The sequence below is a fragment of the Malania oleifera genome, unplaced genomic scaffold (genome assembly GCF_029873635.1).
Source record: "Malania oleifera isolate guangnan ecotype guangnan unplaced genomic scaffold, ASM2987363v1 ctg187, whole genome shotgun sequence".
NCBI lineage: Eukaryota > Viridiplantae > Streptophyta > Magnoliopsida > Santalales > Ximeniaceae > Malania > Malania oleifera.
Window position 1 is genome coordinate 35,815 of NW_026651754.1, and position 21,517 is coordinate 57,331.

Consider the following 21,517-nt stretch of genomic DNA (forward strand, 5'->3'; position numbering starts at 1 on the left):
ATAAAGCATTGTGTCTGCTCTTATATAGACTCTGGTATGGTACTACATATGTATATATAGTTTTTCCGCTGCATATATGATTGTATTTGAATGTGTTTAGGGTGCCTGGGAATCCCACGGGGTCAGACCCTCATCCTTTGTACTGTATCTGTGGTGATTTGTATAACACAGGGACAGGTTAGGTTACATTCTCACTCCCGGGTTTCATTTTCGAGTTCGGGGCATGACAACTTGGTATCAGAACTAACCAAGTTACTAGATCTTGTAGACTTGGTTAGGCTTAGTTATGAGTACATATTAGAGTATAGAATGTCGATATGGGTAGAGTTTTTCCTAAGATGACGAATCTAGTAAAAGCAGGGCAAATCATTGATGACTTTCGTGTCGGTGTGATAAACCAGACCTAGACCTAGCAGGGAGTAGTTAACATTATTACTGTAGATCATTGTGTTAACTGTATGTGTTGTAGGGATACTGATAGATTCTTATTGTGTTGCAGCATGGAGCCCAAGGATAACAACTTGGGAAGTGGCTCCGACGAGACTGTGAGTGATGAGTCTCCTTCTGTGCCTCATGGTTTGACAAGGCAGGTATTGCGGGAGATTGAGCGGAGTGTGAGGAGACACGAGCTCTCTGCTACTGCTGCGGGGTGCACCATTGAGAGGTTCACACGCATGCACCCTCCGACGTTCTCTGGGGGACGTGACCCGACGATAGCAGATAATCTTGGAGGTCCTGCACTGCACGGATAGGCAACGAGTTCTTTATGCCACCTTCCAGCTGTCTGGGGAGGCGGGTCGATGGTGGACAGCAGTGAATCTACTGGAGAAGCAGAGAGGTGGTCCTGAGGAGATGACGTGGAGCCGTTTCAAGAAGGTGTTCTTTGACAGATACTTCCCAGCTTCCGTACGTGATGCGAAGGAAGATGAGTTTTCTTCTTTGACGCAGGGGAGTTTGATGATGCAGGAGTATGCGGCTCGGTATATAGAGTTGTCCCGCTTTGCACGATGTATGATCTCGAGCGAGTATGAGAAGACTCGGAGGCTTGAGAAGGGTTTGAGGAAGGATATCCGCAGACTAGTGGGTATGCTTTAGATTCGCGAGTTCTCGGTGTTGGTGGATAAAGCCACGGTGATCGAGACTGGTATCCGAGAGGACGAGGGGAATCAGGAATGGAGGAAGAGGATGGTACCTTCTGGTTCTCAGACAGGATCTCGTCAAGGATCGTGGAAGAAGAGGAGTAAGAGCTTGGGTTACTGCCAGAATACCGAGCGCCAGGACTCTCAGATGAGCCATACTCGTGGTCATTGTATCAGATGTCACAAGTGGCACGAGGGTGAGTGCCGGTTATTTGGGGGTAGTTGCTACAACTGTGGCCAGCCAGGCCACGTGTCTCGTGATTGTCGAGCACCGAGGCGAGACGTTCCTGCAGTTAGTTGGGACCGAGGGAGCAATCAGATACCTCGGAGAACCGCTCAGACGAATACAGCTTCGGCTAGAGTATACTTTGTTACTCCAGCGGATGCTGAGCATGTAGTTAACGTGGTGACAGGTACCTTATTATTGCTTTCGAATAAAGTTTTTGTTTTGTTTGATTCAAGTGCAACCCATTCCTTTGTGTCTGTGAATTTTGTGGGACGGTGTGGGGTTGAGATCCGAGACATGAATGAGGTGTTATTTGTTACTACACCATCTGGGAGTGTATCTTTTTGTAGAAAGATGTTGATAGACTGCCCAGTGGAAATTCAGGGAAAGCTGTTATCGGTGAATCTTGTGGTATACGACATGTCAGGGTTCGACGTCATTCTCGGGATGGACTGGTTGTTCTTTAGTTATACCGTGATCGACTGTCGTAGAAAGGTAGTAGTGTTCAGACCTCCTAGGAAGCAAGAGTATGAGTTCGTGGGATCGTGTGTGCGTTCGACTCCACAGATTCTATTGGCTTTGCAGGCGAGGAGGTTACTTTTGGATGGATATCAGGGGTACCTAGGTTGTATGAAGGAACCGCCGCGAGATGAGTTGAGACTCGAGGACATTCGGGTAGTCAGCGAATTCCCGGATGTGTTTCCAGATGATTTACCCGGTTTACCTTCGGATCGTGAGGTGGAGTTTGCGATAGAGTTGCTACTCGGTAAGGGACCGATCTCTAAAGATTCGTACCGGATGACTCTAATAGAACTTCGAGAGTTGAAGGAGCAGTTGCAGGAATTACTAGACAAGGGATTCATTCGACCTAATGTTTCGCCCTGGGGAGCTCCAGTACTGTTTGTGAAGAAGAAGGACGGGTCGATGCGGATATGCATTGATTACCGTGAGATTAACAAAGTAACTGTGAAGAATCGTTATCCTTTACCTCGTATAGATGATCTCTTTAACCAGTTGTAGGGGACGCGGGTCTTTTGCGAAGATCGATTTGCGGTCAAGATATCATCGAGTGAGGGTTAGAGCGGAGGATGTAGAGAAAACAGCTTTTCGAATCAAATATGGCCACTACGAGTTCTTAGTCATGCCATTTGGGTTAACGAATGCTCTAGTGGTGTTCATGGATCTGATGAATAGGGTTTTCCATGAGTACTTGGATCGGTTCGTGGTGGTATTCATTGATGACATTCTAGTATACTCGAGGAGTACGGAAGAGCATGTGGAACATTTTAGGTTAGTGTTACAAATTCTGCGGGAAAAGAAGTTGTATGCTAAGTTGAAGAAGTGTGAATTTTGGTTAAGTCAGATTACGTTCTTAGGCCATGTGGTTACTGAAGATGGTATATCAGTTGATCTTAGCAAGATTGAAGCTGTGGTCGACTGGATAAGGCCGAAGAATGTGCAGCAGGTTTGGTGTTTTATGGGACTGGCGGGTTATTATCGTCGGTTCGTAAAGGGTTTCTCTACTGTTTGGACCTCTGACTTGATTGACCAAGAAGAGAGTCCACTTTGAGTGGACCAGTGATTGCAAATAGTGCTTTCAGGAGTTGAAACACCGACTGGTTACTGCTCTAGTGTTAACCATTCCTTTAGGGGATGGTGGGTTTGTGATTTATAGCGACATGTCTCTAAAAGGCCTGCTATGTGTGCTCATACAAAAGAGTAAGGTAGTAGCTTATGCCTCTCGACAACTGAAGGAATATGAGAAGAACTACCCTACGCACAATTTGGAGTTGGTTGCTGTTGTGTATGCACTGAAGATCTGGCGAGGCGGTGGCTAGAGTTGATTAAGGACTGCGATTGCACGATCAATTATCACCCGGGGAAGGCAGTATGGTGGCTGATGCGTTGAGTCGGAAGCCAAGACCTACAACTGTATCTGCGATTGTAACTCAGTGTCACATCAGATGGGATTTGGAGAGCTCAGGTATAGAGTTGGTAGTTGGTGATCATCAGGCTTATCTTGCTGGTTTGGTGGTACAACCTACTTTGTTCGAGCGTATAAAAGTCGCGCAGGCTAGTGATGCAGAGTTGGTAGAGGTTATGGAAAAGGTACAGCAAGGATTGGCAACATAGTTTAACATCTTTGAGGAAGGTGTACTGAGGTTTGGGACCAGACTGTGTGTTTCAAACAATGATGAGATCAGAAGGACAATTCTGGAAGAGGCGCATCGTTCTATGTATAGGTACATCCTGGTAGTACAAAGATGTATCGGGACTTGCGCGAGACCTTCTGGTGGTCAGGTATAAAGAGGCAGATTGCTCAGTTCGTGGAGTAGTGTCTGATGTGTTAGCAGGTGATAGCTGAACATTAGAAGCCGAAAGGACTGTTGTAGCATTTGCCTATTCCGGTGTGGAAATGGGAGCACATTTCCATAGATTTTGTAACCGGATTTCCGCTAGCGCTTCACAGGCAGAATGCTATTTGGGTGATCATGGATAGATTGACGAAATCTGCACATTTCATACCGATGAAAGTTAGCTATCCTTTGAGTAGGCTAACAGATTTTTATGTGCATGAGATTGTGAGAATGCATAGGGTACAGGTGTCCATTGTGTCATATCGAGATCTGAGGTTTACTTCTCGATTTTGGATGAGCTTGTAGGAGGCATTGGGGATGAAACTTACTTTCAGTACAGTGTTCCACCCCTAGACTGATGGACAGTTGGAGAGGACGATATAGATATTGGAAGATATGTTGCGAGTTTGTGTTTTAGACTTTGGTGGTAGCTGGATACAGTTTATGCCACTTGTGGAGTTCGCTTATAACAATAGCTTCCAATCTAGTATCAGAATGACACCGTTCGAGGCTTTGTATGGTCGCAGGTGTCGAACTCCTTTGTGTTGGGATGAAATTGGCGAACGTCAGGTGTTAGGACCTGAACTTGTGCAGCAGGCATTTGAGAAGGTGGGTTTGATCTGAGAGAGGATTAGATCAGCTCAGATTCGGCAGAAGAGTTACGCAGATGTTCGTCACCATGAGTTAGAGTTCAAGGTGGGTGGTAAGGTATTTCTGGTATCACTCTGATGAAAGGGGTGATGAGATTTCAGGGAAGGGCAAGCTGAGCCCGAGGTATATCAGACCATTCGAGGTACTTGAGCGAGTGGGTCCGGTAGCCTATAGAGTTGCATTACCTCCAGCACTTTTGAGGGTCCATGATGTGTTTCACGTCTCCATGTTGAAGAGGTACGTGTTCGATCATTCACATGTTATTAGATATGATGAGTTGAAAATTGGGGATACTTTAGCGTATGAGGAGATACCTGTTCAAGTTCTAGACCGTAAAGTTCAAAAGTTTAGTACCAGAGAGATACCGTTAGTGAAGGTATTGTAGCGAAACCACGAGGTTGAGGAAGTTTCTTGGGAACTGGAAACAGAAATATGCCGAAAGTATCCACAGTTGTTTTGAGCGCTTATACATGATCCTACTGTGGGTTGGGATAAGTGGTTAGTCGTCGGGAGCGTGTGTAGATTGTGAACTCCCTAGACCGTTGTATATGTAACCACGGTATTCCTCCGCCATAAGTGAGGGTATGTAGGTGTATATGTATGATGGAACTGCGATGTGGTGATCGCCAGTTCACTCTTGAGTTATGTTTATGTGTTTGATTGTATGTATGAATTTGGGAATTAGAGATGGCAAATTTCGAGGACAAAATTTTTGTAAGGAGGAGAGATTGTAAGAACCCGAACCATGATCATGGGTTATTATATATAAAGAGAGGGACATTTTGGTAAAAGAGCAGGTTCGTCGACGAAGCCGGATTTCATCAACGAAGCCTTTGTTCTTCTCGTCAACAAAATTCAGAGACTCGTCGACGAGGAGAAGCCGAGGAGTCTCGGAAAAACCGGGGATCTCATATTCGCTGACGAGGCCACCGATTCGTCAATGAAGTTAATGAAAGATTCGTTGATGAAGGCACCATTTCGTTAACGAAATTGGGCCAGGTCAAATGGGCTATAAAAGGAAATTTCCATTACTTCTTCACTAAGTAACTTAGGAAATCTCTCTAAGAAACTCTCCCTACTCTCTCACTCTCTAGATTTCTTCACCGATCGTTGATAGAATCGAAAATCTGAAGTTACCACGAGGATCATGGAAGGATTCTCTACAACTTCTACGGATCGAAATATTGATTTGGAGATTTTCGGGTTTTGACGGAAAAATCGAGGTAAGGCTCGGTTTTCATTTCTAATCCGGTAGTTTTGTAGGTAACTGTCTTGTGAGTATATTTTGTACTGTGACTTGTAGGTTTTGGAATTCAGTTCGCTGTTTAGGAGACTTGGAGTTCAGGATTTGTTATCCGGGGAAAAGGTAAGGGGAACTATGTTTATATTGATTATTTTTGCAATCGGACTCGGTGGAACTGTGGTCCATAGTCCTGTGTGTGTTTTGGCTACTCATTTGGGGGGATCTAACAGGAAAAACTATAGTTTTTTTATTATTACAGTTTTGGGAAAAAAGGGGCGATAGACTAAATCTCAGGTTTTGTTGAAAATCGAGTATATATGTGATTTATACTGCGATATTGGGATGGTCGTGCCTTGACTTTTGTAAACTGTATTTGTTTAAAAAACCATGATTTAGATTACCAAATGGGTGTGGTTTGTTTAGTTATATGAGCATGCATGTGTGTGTGATATGTTGAAATGTTAGTAGGAACGCGGTTCCAAAATGATTCCAGGTACTGAGTGTCCGGCTCTATATCCAAGGGCGTGAGCCTATTCTGGCAGATCAGGCCGAAGGATGTGGATCCACCAGTTTAACGCTGGTACGATGCCATGGGAGTTGGGGACTAGCCATGTGCTAGTGGTGCCGTGTTTGTAGGTTGGCTAGGGGCCAATGCCGTACGTCGCTGGCTGGCTTCGGGCTGAAGGGTGTGATGACACCAGGATTACTGATCATGTGTATGTATTGTGACAAGACTGCGTATAAATGGCCGCCGTATGTGTGCGCGTATGCACTGTGTAAATTAGTATTGGAATGCATTTAACTACGTGTATGTTGTATCATGATAATACTCAAATGCCACACACTGATATAACATGTGTCCTTCCTTACTAAGAGGTGTCTCACCCCTGTTGTACGTACATTTTTATAGGTCCTTTGGGTAACCAGAACTAGCGTCCTAGTGTAGGGAGCGTAGTGGCCGGTATACCGTGTTTAGCGCTAGGTAAATGCTAGGATTGTCATTTTGGTGGGTTGCCATTTTGGGATGTGTTGGGCGTCCGTTTGTATGTTTTGATAGAGCATTGTGTCTGCTCTTGTATAGACTTTGGTATGGTACTGCATATATATATATATATATATATATGATCTTTTCGCTACGTATATGATTGTGTTTGGATGTGTTTAGGGTGTCTGGGAACCCCACGGAGTCAAACCCTCATCCTTTGTACTGTATCTGTGGTGATTTGTATGATACATGGATAGGTTAGGTTACATTCTCACCCCCGGGTCCCATTTCCGGGTTTGGGGCGTGACAATTAGGGTTTAGGGTTTTTAGGGTCTAGGGTTTGGGGTTTAGGGATTGGGGTTTAGGGCTAGGGTTTAGGGTTTATCGTTTAGTGTTTTGGGTTTAGGGTTTTGGGATTTGGGTTTTAGGGTTTAGGATTTAGGGTTTAGGGTTTAGCATTTAGGGTTTTGGGTTTTGGGTTTAGGGTTTAGGGTTTAGGGTTTTCGATTTAGGGATTAGGGTTTTGGGTTTTGGGTTTGGGGTTTAGAGTTTGGGGTTAGGATTAGGGTTTAGGGTTTAGGATTAAGGGTTTAGGGTTTGGGGTTTAGGGTTTAGGTTTTAGGGTTTAGGGTTTTTAGGGTCTAGGGTTTAGGCTTGAGGGTTCAGAGTTTAGAATTTTGGGTTTACGGTTTAGGGTTTAGGGTTTAGTGTTTAGGGTTTAGAGTTTAAGGTTTAGGGTTTAGGTTTTTAGGTTTTAGGGCTTAGGGTTTTGGGTTTAGGGTTTAAGGTTTAGGGTTTAGGGTTTAGTGTTTTGGGGTTAGGGGTTTTTGGATTTAGGGTTTAGGGTTTAGGGTGAGGGTTTAGGGTTTTGTGTTTTGGGTTTAGAGTTTAGGGTATAGGGCTTAGGGCTTAGGGTTTAGGTGTATGGGTTTTAGGGTTTAGGGATATAGCGTTTAGGGTTTAGGTTGGGGATTAGGGTTTAAGGTTTTTAGGGTCTAGGGTTTAGGATTTAGTGTTTAGGGATCGGGGTTTGAGGCTAGGGTTTAGGATTTAGCGTTTAGTGTTTAGGGTTTACGGTTTACGATTTTGGGTTTTAGGGTTTAGGGTTAGGGTTTATGGTTTAGCGTTTAGGATTTAGGGTTTAGGGTTTAGGGTTTAGGGTTTAGGGTGTAGGTGTTTAGGTTTTAGGGTTTAGGTTTTGGGCTTTAGGGTTTAGGGTTTAGTATTTTGGATTTAGGGTTTAGGGTTTACGGTTTAGTGTTTAGTACTTAGGGTTTAGGGTTTTGTGCATATGGTTTGGGGTTTAGGGTTTCGAGTTTGAGGTCTTGGGTTTGGGGTTAGGGTTAGGGTTTAGGGTTTAGGGTTAAGGGTTAAGGGTTTGAGGTTTAGGGTTAAGGTTTTAGGATTTAGGGTTTAGGGTTTGGGGTTTTTAGGGTCTAGGGTTTAGGGTTCAGGGTTCAGGGTTTAGGATTTTGGGTCTACGGTTTAAGGTTTAGGGTTTAATCTTTAGGGTTTAGGGTTTAGGTGTTTTAATTTTAGGGTTTAGGGATTTGGGCTTAGGGTTTAGGGTTTTGGATTTAGGGTTTAGGGTTTTAGGGTTTAGGGTTTTGTGTTTTAGGGTTACGGGTTTTTGGGTTTAGGGTTTAGGGTTTAGGGTTAGGGTTAGGGTTTAGGGTTTAGTGTTTTGGGTTTTGGGTTTAGGGTTTAGGGTATACGGTTTTGGGTTTAGGGTTTAGGCATTTGGGTTTTAGGGCTTAGGTTTTATAGTTTAGGGTTTAGGGTTGGATTTAGGGTTTAGGGATTACGGTTTAAATTTTAGTGTTTAGTAATTAAGGTTTAGGGTTTTTTGGTTTATGGTTTTGGGTTTAGGGTTTAAGGTTTAGGGTTTAGGGTTTAGGGCTTAGGGTTTAGGGGGTTTTGGGTTTAGGGTTTAGGCTTATAGGATTTAGGGTTTTGAGTTTAGGGTTTAGGGTTTCGGGTTAGGGTTTAGGGTTTTTTGGGTCTTGGGTTTAGGGATTAGGGTTTAGGGTTTAGAGTTTTGGGTTAGGGTTTAGGGTTTAGGGTTTAGGGTTTAGAGTTTAGGTTTTAGGGTTTAGGGTTTAGGTGTTAGGTGTTTAGGTTTTAGGGTTTAGGTTTTTGGGTTTAGTGTTTTCGGTTTAAGGTTTAGGGTTTAGGGTCTATAGTTTTGGAATTAGTTTTTAGGGTTTAGGGTTTAGGGTTTTAGGGTTTAGGGTTTAGGGTTTAGGGTTTAGGGTTTATGGTTATAGGGTTTAGGGTTTAGGGTTTAGGGTTTAGGATTTAGGGTTTGGGGTTAGGGTTTGGGTTAGGGTTTAGGGTTTAGGGTTTTTAGTGTCTAGGGTTTTGAGTTTTGGGTTTAAGGTTTAGGGTTTAGGATTTAGGGTTACGATTTAGGGTTTAGTGTTTAAGGCTTAGGGTTTAGGGTTTATAGTTTAGGGTTTAAGGTTTATGTGTTTAGGTTTTAGGGTTTAGCTTTTAGGGTTTAGGGTTTTGGATTTTGGCTTTATGGTTCTGGGTTTGGGGTTTAGGGTTTAGGATTTGGCGTTTAGGGTTTAGGGTTTAGTTTTTTGGGTTTTGGGTTTAGGGTATATAGGGTTTAGGTGTTTGGGTTGTGGGGTTTAGGGTTTAGGGATATAGCGTTTAGGGTTTTGGTTGGGGATTAGGGTTTTGGGTTTTTAGGGTCTCGGGTTTAGGGTTTGGGGTTTAGGGATTGGGGTTTAGGGCTAGGATTTAGGGTTTGGCGTTTAGTGTTTAGGGTTTAGGGTTTAAGGTTTTGAGTTTTAGGGTTTAGGGTTTTGGGTTTGGGGTTTAGCGTTTAGGGTTTAAGGTTTAGGGTTTAGGGTGTAGGTGTTTAGGTTTTAGAGTTTAGGGTTTAGGGTTTAGTATTTTGGACTTAGGGTTTAGGGTTTTAGGGTTTAGGGTTTAGGGTTTACGGTATACGGTTTAGTGTTTAGTATTTAGGGTTTAGGGTTTTTTGCATATGGTTTGGGGTTTAGGGTTTTGGGTTTGGGGTTTAGGGTTTGGGGTTAGGGTTAGGGTTTACGATTTAGGGTTAAAGGATTAGGGTTAGGGGTTTAGAGTTTAGGGTTTAGGGTTTGGGGTTTCTAGGGTCTAGGGTTTAGGCTTGAGGGTTCATGATTGCGGATTTTGGGTTTACGCTTTAGGATTTAGGGTTTAGTGTTTAGGGTTTAGGGTTTAGGGTTTACTAAATTTAGGTGCTAAGGTTTTAGGGTTTAGGGTTTTGGATTTATGGTTTTGGATTTAGGGTTTAGGGTTTAGTGTTTTAGGGTTAGGGGTTTTTAGGTTTAGGGTTTAGGGTGTAGGGTTTGGGTTTAGGGTTTAGTGTTTTCGATTTTGGGTTTAGGGTTTAGGGTTTAGGTGTTGGCGTTTTAGGGCTTAGGTTTTACGGTTTACAGTTTAGGGTTGGATTTAGCGTTTAGGAATTAGGGTGTAAAGTTTAGTGTTTAGTATTTAGGGTTTAGGGTGGTTTACGGTTTAGAGTTTTGGGTTTAGGGTTTAAGGTTTAGGATTTAGGGTTTAGGGCTTAGGGTTTAGGGTTTTGGGTTTAAGGTTTTGTCTTATAGGGTTTAGTGGTTGGGGTTATGGTTTGGGATTAGGGTTTAGGGTTTAGGGTTTAAGGTTTTTAGGGTCTTGGGTTTAGGGATTAGGGTTTAAGGTTTTTAGGGTCTTGGGTTTAGGGATTAGGGTTTAGGGTTAGGGGTTAGAATTTAGGGTTTAGGGTTTAGAGTTTAGGTGTTTAGGTTTTAGGCTTTAGATTTTTGGGTTCGGGTTTTTGGTTTAAGTTTTAGGGTTTAGGGTATAGGGTTTTGGATTTAGTGTTTAGAGTATAGGGTTTAGGGTTTTAGGGTTTAGGGTTTAAGGTTTAGGGTTATAGGGTTTAGGGTTTCAGTTTTAGGGTTTAGGGTTTTGGGTAAGGGTTTGGGGTTAGGGTTTATGGTTTAGCGTTTTTAGTTTTTAGGGTTTTAGGTTTTTGGTTTAAAGTTTAGGGTTTCGGGTTTGGGGTGTAGGTGTTTAGGTTTTAGGGTTTAAGTTTTATGGTTTTGGGTTTAGGGTTTAGGGTTTGGGGTTAGGGTTTTGGGTTTTGGGTATAGGGTTTAGGGTTTAGGATTTAGGTGTTTAGGTTTTAGGGTTTAGGTTTTTGGGTTTTGGGTTTTCGATTTAATGTTTAGGGTTTAGGTTCTAGGGTTTTGGATTTAGTGTTTAAGGTTTGTGGTTTTAGGGTTTAGGGTTTTTGTTTTAGGGTTTAGGGTTATAGGGTTTAGCGTTTAGGGTTTAAGGATTTCAGGGTTTAGGATTTTGGGTAAGGGTTTGGGGTTAGGATTTAGGATTTAGGGTTTTTAGTGTTTAGGGTTTAGGGTTTTGGGTTTAAGGTTTAGGTTTTAGGGTTTAGGGTTTAGGGTTTAGGGTTTGGGGTGTAGGTGTTTAGGTTTTAGGGTTTAGGATTTAGGGTTTTGGGTTTAGGGTTTAGGGTTTAGGGTTTGGATTTAGGATTAATGTTCTGGGTTAAGGGTTTTAGGGTTTAGGGTTTATGGTTTTGGGTTTATGGTGTAGTGTTTAGGCTTTAGGGTTTTGGATTTTTGGGTTTGGGGTTTAGGGTTTAGGATATAAGGTTTAGGGTTTAAGGTTATAGCGTTTAGGGTTTCGGGTTTTGGGTTTAGGGTTTAGGGTTTAGGGATTGGGGTTTGGGTTTGGGGTTAGGGTTTAGGGTTTTTGGGGTCTAGGTTTAGGGTTTAGGGTTTGAAGTTTAGGGTTAGGGTTTATGGTTTAGTGTTTAGGGTTTACGATTTAGAGTTTAGGGTTTTGGGTTTAAGGTTTAGGGTTTAGGGTTTAGAGTTTAGGGTTTTAGGGTTTAGGGTTTAGAGTATAGGGTTTAGTGTTTAGTATTTAGCATTTAGGGTTTAGGATTTTTGCTTTAGGGTTTAGGGTTTAAGGTTTAGGGGTTTAGGTTTTAGGGTTTAGGGTTTAGGGTTTTGGGTTTTGGGTCTCAGGTTTAGGATTTAGAGTTAGGATTTAGGGTTTAGTGTTTAGGTTTTGGGGTTATGGTTTGGGGTTAGGGTTTAGGGATTAGGGTTAAGGGTTTAGTGTTTAGAATTTAGAGTTTAGAGTTTACGGTTTAGAGTTTACGGTTTAGGGTTTAGGGTTTAGGATTTAGGTGTTTAGGTTTTTGGGTTTAGGTTTTTGGGTTTAGGGTTTTCGGTTTAAGGTTTAGGGTTTAAGGTTTTGGATTTAGTGTTTAGGGTTTAGGGTTTAGGGTTTTAGGGTTTTGGGTTTTGTGTTTTTGGTTTCAGGGTTTAGGCTTTGGGGTGCAGAGTTATAGGGTTTAGGGATTAGGGTTTAAGGTTTCAAGTTTAGGGTTTAGGGTTTGGGGTTAGGATTTAGGGTTTAGGGTTTAAGGTTTAGTGTTTTGGGTTTAGGGTTTAGGGTTTGGGGTTTAGGGTTACGATTTAGGTTTTAGTGTTTAGGGTTTAGGGTTTAGGGTTTGAGGTTTAGTTGTTTAGGTTTTAGGGTTTGGGGTTAAGGGTTTAGGGTTTATGGTTTTGGATTTAAGCTTTAGGTTTCTGGGTTTAGGGTTTTAGGGGTTTTGGTTTAGGGTTTAGGGTCTAGGGTTTATGGTTTTGGGTTGAGAGTTTTGTGTTTAGGGTTTAGGACTTAGGGTTTAAGGTTTAGCGTTTGTGGGTTTAAGGTTTAGAGTTTTTGGGGTCTAGGTTTTAGGGTTTGGAGTTTAGGGTTATGGTTTAGGGTTTTTTGTTTAGGGTTTATGGTTTATGGTTTAGGGTTTAGGGTTTAGGGTTTAGGGTTTAGGTGCTTTGGTTTTAGGCTTTAGGTTTTAGGGTTTTGGGTTTAGGGTTTAGGTTTTAGGATTTAGGGTTTAGAGTTTAGGGTTTTAGGGTTTAGGGTTTAGGATTTAGTGTTTAGTTTTTCGCATTTAGGGTTTAGGGTTTTGGGTTTAGTGTTTAGGGTTTTGGGTTTTGGGGTTTAGGTTTTAGGGTTTAGGTTTTAGGGCTTAGGGTTTATGGTTTAGGGTTAGTGTTTAGGGTTTAGGGTTTGTGGTTTAGATTTTGGGGTATAGGTGTCTAGGTTTTAGGGTTTAGGTTTTACGATTGAGGGTTTAGGGTTTAGAGTTTAGGGTTTAGGGTTTTGGATTTAAGGTTTAGGGTTTAGGGTTTAGTGTTTAGTATTTAGGGTTTATGGTTTATGGTTTTGGGTTTTGGGTTTACTGTTTAAGGTTTAGCGCTTAGGGTTTTGGGTTTAGGGTTAAAGGTTTAGGGTTTAGGGTTTAGAGTTATAAGGTTTGGGGTTTAGGGTTTCAAGTTTAGGGTTAAGGGTTTGGGGTTACGGTTTAGGATTTTTAGGGTGTGGGGTTTGGGTTCTAGGATTTAGGATTTAGAGTTTGAGGTTAGGGTTTAGGGTTTAGCATTCAGTGTTTAGGGTTTAGGTTTTATGGATTAGGATTTAGGATTTATGGTTCAGGGTTTACGTATTTAGGTTTTAGGGAGGAGCATGCAGGAGGCTCTGGAGTCTCAATTATCAGTCAGATAGACAGACTGAGAGGACGATGCATATACTAGTAGATATACTCCGAGCATGTGTTTTAGATTTTGGGGGTAATTGGACTCGATTCATGCTGCTGGTAGAGTTTGCATATAATAAAAGTTATCAGTCCAGTATTGGCATGGCACCGTTTGAGGCACTATACGGTTGGAGATGTCGATCTCCTTTGTATTGGGATGAGACGGGTGAGCGGTGAGTTGTAGGACCAAAGATGGTACGGCAGGCATATGACAAGGTCCGGCTTATCAGGGAAAAAATCAGTTCAGCTCAAAGCTAACAAAAGAGTTATGCCGACCATTGCCGCAGGATTTGGAGTTTGATGTGGGTGATCACGTATTTTTGAAGATACCTCCGTTAAAAGGAGTTATGAGGTTTGGTAAGAATGGTAAACTTAGCCCTAGGTTTATCTGTCCATTTGAGATTTTAGAGAAAGTGAGGCTGGTGGCCTACAGGCTAACTTTTCCACCTACACTATCTAGAATACACGACGTATTCCACGTATCTATGTTGAGGAAATACGTCCCAGATCCTTCTCATATTATCAGCTATGGTGAGTTAGAACTTAGTGACTCGCTAGTCTATGAGGAGATACCAGTGCAGATTCTGGACAGAAGAGAACAGGAATTACGTAGTAAGAAAATTCCTCTAGTAAAAGTTCTATGGAGGAATCATGCAGTAGAAGAAGCTTCTTGGGAGCTGAAGGAACAGATCAGACAGAAATATCTGCAACTACTCCTAGAAGTTTTAATGTAATTTGAAATGTGAGTAAATATGTAATGTTTCTTATACAGGTACATGTAATGTTACAGGTAGTATGAGATATTTAGTTTTGGAAGAATTTTCTTTTAGTATATGTAATCTCCCAGAACTTGAGTTGTAACCACGGTATTCCTCCATCATAAGTGAGGGTAAGTAATAAAATAAGTAGACCATTTTGCTTAAGGGATGATAAACTACGTGAATAGTAAATTTCGAGGACGAAATTTTATGAGGGGAGGATGTGACAACCCAAATAAAATGAAATTTAAATAATAAAGAGAAAAAAGGGGATTATTAGAGGACTCATCGACGAAGAGAGGATTCGTCGACGAGGACATAAGAGAATTCGTCGATGAAGACTGAATTTCGTCAACGAGGAAATACCGAACGAGATTTTGAGTCGATTGAATTTCGTCGATGAGGACTGAATTTCATTGATGAAATTATTAAAGGATTTGTCGACAAATCCCCTGTTCTATAAATATCAAAATTCGGATTTTAACTTCATTGTTAAGCAAACTTTTATCTCTCTCCTCCATTTGACCCTCTCTCTCTCTCTCTCTCTCATCAATTTTGGGCCGGATTTACGCCGGATCGACAATCCGAAGTCACCACGACACTCCTGGGGAAGTTCTCTCCAAATCTGCCGAAGCAGATCGTTGGTGAAAGCAAGTTGGAAATCATCCTTAAGTTGAGGTAAAGTTTTTTAAGTCAAATTTGATCTTATGGTAGTTATAGGAAATGATGTACACGTAAAAATATTGAAATTTAGTACTGTAAGTCTTCATTTTCAGGGTATTGATCAGGAAACCCTACGGGTGTTAGACTAGGATATTTTAGGGGCTTTCTTAGTAGTCAGGTAAGGGAATAAATTAAGTGGTTATTTTTCACTCAAATTACTATTATTTATGAGCAAACTAATTTCCTAAAAATATGTACAATATTTGAATATTATGGAATTAATGCACGTTTGGGAAAAATACTATTATTATGTTGAAACGTGTATATATGTATGAGATGCCAGAAATCATGATTTTCAGAATACAATGTATAGTTTTATACAGTAAATGCGTGGCATGAATATTATTTTACGTGGAGAAATGTTATGATATGATTATGATATGATAATGATATGAATGCAGTATGATTTTAGAAGTTATGGAAGTATACAGTACATTATGATTCTGATAAATGCATGATAAAATGATTATTTTTAGAATGACGTATTTATGTATGATTTCGATGTGAGGCCGTATATACATATGATCGGAACGAGGTCGTATTTATGAAATGTTCGGCATAAGGCCGTAATTATGAAATTATGAAAGATGTTATATTATCATATACTATATATTATCAGAACTCGAATGTTAGTTTAGTTCAGTTTAGGAGCTCGGTACCGTAACTATATAGATCAGATATCTATGTTCAAATTAATGCTAACCACTCCACGAAGGGGTGGGAGATGGATAGTCGATGTGGCTTTCAGTAGAGTGTGGACGTCCACTTGGCAGTTCGGACCAGGGTGTGATGGGCCCATCGTACTTATAGACACTTTTGACTCGGCAGTGGTCGGTCAGCCATTGTCGGGTCCCACCTTCGGGCAGCACAACCCGTCATGGGGGGTAATACATGACATTAACTAGTTATTCATCTTGGGTATGTTTTCAATATTATCAGTTATAACAGATGTTTTACGTACGATATGATTTATTAGCAAGTACGAAAGTAAATGATTATTCAGTATGTTATGATAAATGTCTACAAATATATGAAATGTATTGTATGTGTAAAATTGCATTAAATGTTCATGTTGCCACACAACTGTATTTAGTTTATTTTCCCTTACTGAGAAGTGTCTCACCCCCGAACTAAATATATTTTTCAAGAAACCCTGAGTGACCGGTGGGTTGTGGCCTCTGTTAAGCTTATTAAGTTACTGTACTATGAGGGTAAGATTTTGTACTAGGGTCAAATTATTTTGTGTTTGATCCTAGAGTTATTTTGATGTTTTGGAGGATGTATATAAATACAGTATTATGATGTTGTAGTAAACTCTGGTATTAGGTTTTATGGGTGGATGATTGAGATTTTACATTTACTGTTGCTTAGATTTCCGTTGTGATTGACAGGTGTCCCCGTCACCCACGGGTTCGAGTTAAGTTTTTCATTTATTATGTTACATTTTATGTTAAGGAATTTGAGATCGTTACATTTAGGGTTTAGGGTTTATGTGTTAGGTTTTAGGGTTCAGATTTTAGGGCTTAGGGTTTAGCGTTTAGCGTTTAGGGTTTTAGGATTTTGGATTTAGGATTTAGAGTTTATGGTTTAGGGTTTAGAGTTTAGTATTTAGGGCTTTGGGTTTAGGGTTAAAGGTTTAGTGTTTAGAGTTTAGGACTTAGGCTTTAGGGGTAGGGTTTAGGGTTTAGGGATTAGGGTAATAGGGTTTAGGGTTTAGGGTTTGGGGTTAGGGTTTGGGTTCAGGGTTTAGGTTTTATGGTTTAGGGTTTTTAAGGTATAGGGTTTAGGGTTTAGGGTTTAGGGTTTAGGGTTTGGGGTTAGGGTTTAGGGTTTAGGGTTTGGGGTTAGGGTTTAGGGTTTAGGGTTTAGGGTTTAAGGTTTAGGGTTTAGGGTTTAGGGTTTAGGGTTTTAGGGTTTAGGGTTTAGTGCCAGGGTTTAGGGTTTAGGGCTTAGGGTTTAGGATTTAAGGTTTAGGGTTAAAGGGTTTAGGGTTTAGGGTTTAGGGTTTTGGGTTTAAGGTTTAGGGTTTAGGGTTTAGAGTTTTGGGTTTAGGGTTTATGGTTTTGGGTTTAGGGTTAGGGTTTAGGGTTTAGGGTTTAGGGTTTAGGGTTTAAGTTTTAGGGTTTAGGGTTGACGGCCTAGGGGTTAGGGTTTAGTGCTATGATTTAGGGTTTAGTGTTTGGGGTTTATGGTTTAGGGCTTAGGGTTTAGATTTTCGTTTTTGGGATTAGGGTTTCGGGCTTAGGGTTTAGGGTTTTAGGGTTTAGGGTTTAGTGCTAGGGTTTAGGGTTTAGGGTTTAGGGTTAAAGGGTTTAGGGTTTAGGGTTTAAGGTTTAGGGTTTAGGGTTTAGGGTTTAGGGTTTAAAGGTTAGGGTTTAGGGTTTAGCGTTTAGGATTATAGGGTTTAGAGTTTAGGGTTTCAGGTTTAGGGTTTAGGGTTTGGGGTTAGGGTTTGGGTTCAGGGTTTATGTTTTAGGGTTTAGGGTTTTTAGGGTCTAGGGTTTAGGGTATAGGGTTTAGGGTTTGGGGTTAGGGTTTAGGGTTTAGGGTTAGGGTTTAAGGTTTAGGGTTTAGGGTTTAGGGTTTTAGGTTTAGGGTTTCAGGTTTAGGGTTTAGGGTTTTAGGGTTTAGGGTTTAGGGCTTGGAGTTTAAGGTTTAGGGTTTAGGGTTAAAAGGTTTAGGGTTTAAGGTTTGGGTTTTGGGTTTAGGGTTTAGGGTTTAGGGTTTAGGGTTTAGGGTTTAGGGTTTAGGGTTTAGGGTTTAGGTTTTAGGTTTTAATATTTCGGGTTTAGGGTTTAGGGTTTTTAGGGTCTAGGGTTTAGGGTTTTGGGTTTGGGGTTAGCATTTGGGGTTAGGGTTTAGGGTTTAGGGTTTTTAGGGTTTAGGATTTATGGTTTAGGGTTTAGGGTTTAGGGTTTAGGGTTTAGGGTTTAGGATTTAGGGCTTAGGGTTTATTATTTAGGGTCTAGGGTTTAGGGTTTAGGGTTTACGGTTTTGGGTTTAGGATTTAGGGTTTAGGGTTTATGGTTAAAGGTTTAGGGTTTAGGGTTTAGGGTTAAAGGTTAGGGTTTAGGATTTAGGGTTTAGGGTTTTGAGTTTAGGGTTTAGGGTTTAGGGTTTAGGGTTTAGGGTTTAGGGTTTAAGCTAAACCCTAAACAAGCTAAATGAAAAACAAGGCAAACATTACTCACAAAGATTCTCATTAAAATGGAATAACTGAAATTATTAACAAATACTAAAACTGATTAGAGAAACAAAAGAGACAAGCTATGATTTTAGGGGGAGGTTTGGCCTTCCAATCAGTTTTATAGATTGGAACAGAAGAATTAGTAGAACTCACAAAAAGATTTGTAGGAATAAAGCCCCAAGGAATCCAAGGACCAAATCGGCTACCAAGTTCCAAAGAGACCGAACAATTATTCAACAAGACTAACAAAGAGGATAATTATTCCACCTCCTTATCATTCAAGGATCTCTGAAAGGGAAAATCCTATGAACGTAAAGGACTGCCTAGCTCTATAATAAAAGAAGAAATGGATCCATCATGTCTTGAGCTCAAATGAAATAGGCGAGGCAAAGAGGTTAGAGAAGAATGCTAGAATTTTCAACGGTGTGGCTAATACTACCACTGACATATGCGAAAAGTAAACGTGTTAGAAATAAGAATGTTAAGATGGATGAGCCAAGTAATTATAAAAGATAAATTAATTAATGAACATATAGGAGTGCGATACACAAGGGGACTAAGATAGCTTGGGATTTCCAACATACGACCAAAAAAACCCTCTAGTGAGAAAGAGTGACTTGGTTGATGCTAGATGCCATATGAAAGAGAGGATAGATCTATAATAACTTGGATTGAGGTTATAAATAAGGATTTGGCATTACGCTAACTTTAAAAGGATAATACCCAAGATTCTGCAAAATGGTTTCATAGTAGACATAGAGCCAACTCCACCAAGGGAGCTCAAACTTTGGTGGTCGTTTTTTGTATCTTATACATTGGACGCAAATTAGATGAAGTTTATACTCAATCTTGACATGTACAAGATCAAACTTCAACCTTTCATATGAAATTTAGACTCTAAATTCCAAAACAACACTAACTCATGTAAATTTTGGTGCATGTGAATCCTTTGGTAAGGGAACCAAACAAACCAAAGGTTAGAGATATGGCATAAATTTGTTAAGTATTGAATTTATTATATTACATGTGGATTAGATAGATTTTGAAAGCCATTAAATCCACTCAGACAAATTCAAATATTTGTATTGTCCATATAAATATTTTACACAATATAACATACATATGGATTCAAGTAGGATTTGTATTAACTTTGTTGTCTTGTAAATTGGGTGTGAACAAGGTCCACTTTTAACTCAAGGATCGGCACCACATTTAATACAAAGCAAAAAATATTTTAGGGCTATTTGGTTAAATTAAGTGTTGGGTGTTGAATGCTGAATGGAGTTCAAAATCTGAGAACTCAGTTCTTAACATAATTAGAATAGTCTTTAAATTTGAATGCTGAATTATTTTCATTTGGTCAGCGATCCCTGAATATGTGTGAGATAAGATTTAGGAGAAAATCAGAGGTTTCTTAATAAATATATGGAACATTGTAGAATTTGCATTTGTTGAGGCAAAACTATCCAACTCAGTCAAAGATAATTCAGAATTAATAAGAAGTTTATCAAATATGTCCAGTTCACTGAATCTTAGGCCATTAGAAGTGAAGCTATTAAGTACAAACAGACAAGACCTTATTCACACTATTATATTTTTAAACCTTCAAATTCAAATTCGGTTGAAAGCAATCATAGGACAATAGATGTTAAAACATGAATTAATTCAATTAAATATAATGGACAACACCTGTAGGAACAAGAAGACCAGAAATTAATGTTGATGGTGTTGCCTACGCCGATTCCTCCAAATCCACTCGCTTTCTGCCATTTGAAGAAACAAAGATCGATAGAGCACAGAAACTGAAAAAATATGACGTTTTAGTAAGGAACTAAGGCAAAGACCAACCTGTATAGGAAAATTTAGGGTCTGTGAGACGCCAAGATGGGGTTGGGGACGCTGTTGATGGAGATGGGGGTGATTGTGGTTTGATTTTGGAGGCAATGATTGCGGTGGCGTGAAGATGCTTACAAGATCCGAGAAGAAAATGAAGATCGGCAACCCAAACAGAAGAAGCTGCGCACGATCCATCGCCCGAAGAAGAAGAAGAAGAAGAAGAAGAAGAAGAAGAACAGAGAGAGAGACAGAGAGACAGAGTTGCTGGTGCCGAGTGGGGAGAATTTCAGAATTCAGAGCAGTGGAAGGGTAAAAGCGACTTCTAATTTATTTTGAATTAACTGCACGTGCCGTCCCCCAACACCAACACCGTTTTGAATCCACGTCAATCCTCCTGCTTCCCCATCTAATCTCTAATCTTTATTCTTCTCTCTTCCCCAATTTTATAAAAGGGACCTCTTTAAAAATAAAAATAAAAATATGAGCTTCATCTCAATAACTATTCATAGTTATTTTAAATTACTCCTTTAACTATACACAATTACTCCAAAATATCCTTATAATTATATAAAATTTATTCTTAAAACGACTTATAATTATACCAAAATATCCTTATAACTATTTAGAATTATTCCAAAATGCCCTTATACTATTTAATTTTTTATTATTTTTTTTATAATATTTTTTTAAAAATAGAGAGTCGTGGAGCACACACCATGACTAGTTTCTCTAACCTCTAATATTATAAAAGATTCTTCATTTGGTGTTATCTTTCAAAAATGTCAAATTTATCCCAATAACTACCCATGATTATTCCAAAATACTCCTTTAACCACCTACAAATGTTCCAAAATATTCTTATAATTATATCAAATTTATCCCTATAACTACTCATAATTATAACAAGATATATTTATAACTATTTACAACTATTCCAAAATGCTCTTATATTACTTATTTTTTTTATTTTTTATTTATAAAAAAAGTTTTAAAAAAATTAGAAAGTCATGGAGCACGCATAGAGTGTTGGATAGTTTAATGATAACTTCCATTCAAAAAATAAAAACTAAAAAAATCGTGAACTTTGTAGTTTATACTGAGTTTTATTTACTTTATTTTCTGATAATTACCTAAATTTCAGTCTTTTATTTTAATGTAATTGATTCCCAACATTCATTTACTTTCAAAAATTAAGTAAAACTAAGTGGGTGCCTTGTGATTTTATTATAACTACTAAAAATCTTTATAATTTTCAAAGCTATATTAAATTATAATATCATCACATTTTATTAACAAAACATGCTAAAAGACCAAAATATTCACATAATAATTAATGAAATTAAGATATTAATTAAATTAATTAATATTCATGCAAAATTTAAGACTTATTTGCGTATCATTAGCAATAAATATGTAAAATCAGTGTTCGATCTACATATCCATCTTGCAAACTTACATGATGGTTAATTAAGTCTTAAAATTTTTAGAGATTTTAATCTAAGTATATTATAACTTAAATTAAATATTTTGTGGATACTTTGACTTTTTTTTCCACCTCTTATTCTATAAAATAATAGAATTGCTATTTTATATATTTTCAAAAAGCACGTGGGGATTTAACGGTCATATTGAAACAACAAGGTATTTCCTTATTTTTTGAGTCAAACTAAAGAAGGGGTATTTGTAATTTTTCCTTTAATTTTTTTTATGAAAAAATTGGTGCATTTAGTAGTCGAAAACAAAGGTAGTTCGTAAAAAAATTTCTAAAATAAATAAAGAAGAAAATAAGATATTAAAAAACT

General features: G+C 39.4%; 1 protein-coding gene across 2 annotated transcripts in view; it reads right to left on the reverse strand.

Moving 5' to 3' along the window:
* LOC131147136 (selT-like protein) overlaps positions 1-20,009 on the reverse strand; it is a 38,153-nt gene extending 18,144 nt beyond the window's left edge. For both annotated transcript variants that reach the window (XM_058096927.1, XM_058096926.1), the window contains exons 1-2: positions 19,728-20,009; positions 19,569-19,642 (exon numbers count right to left, since the gene is read on the reverse strand). In XM_058096927.1, the coding sequence (XP_057952910.1) occupies positions 19,569-19,642; positions 19,728-19,910 (257 nt within the window). In that variant the 5' untranslated portion in view covers positions 19,911-20,009. The remainder of the gene's footprint in view (positions 1-19,568; positions 19,643-19,727) is intronic.
* Positions 20,010-21,517: the final 1,508 nt, after the last annotated feature.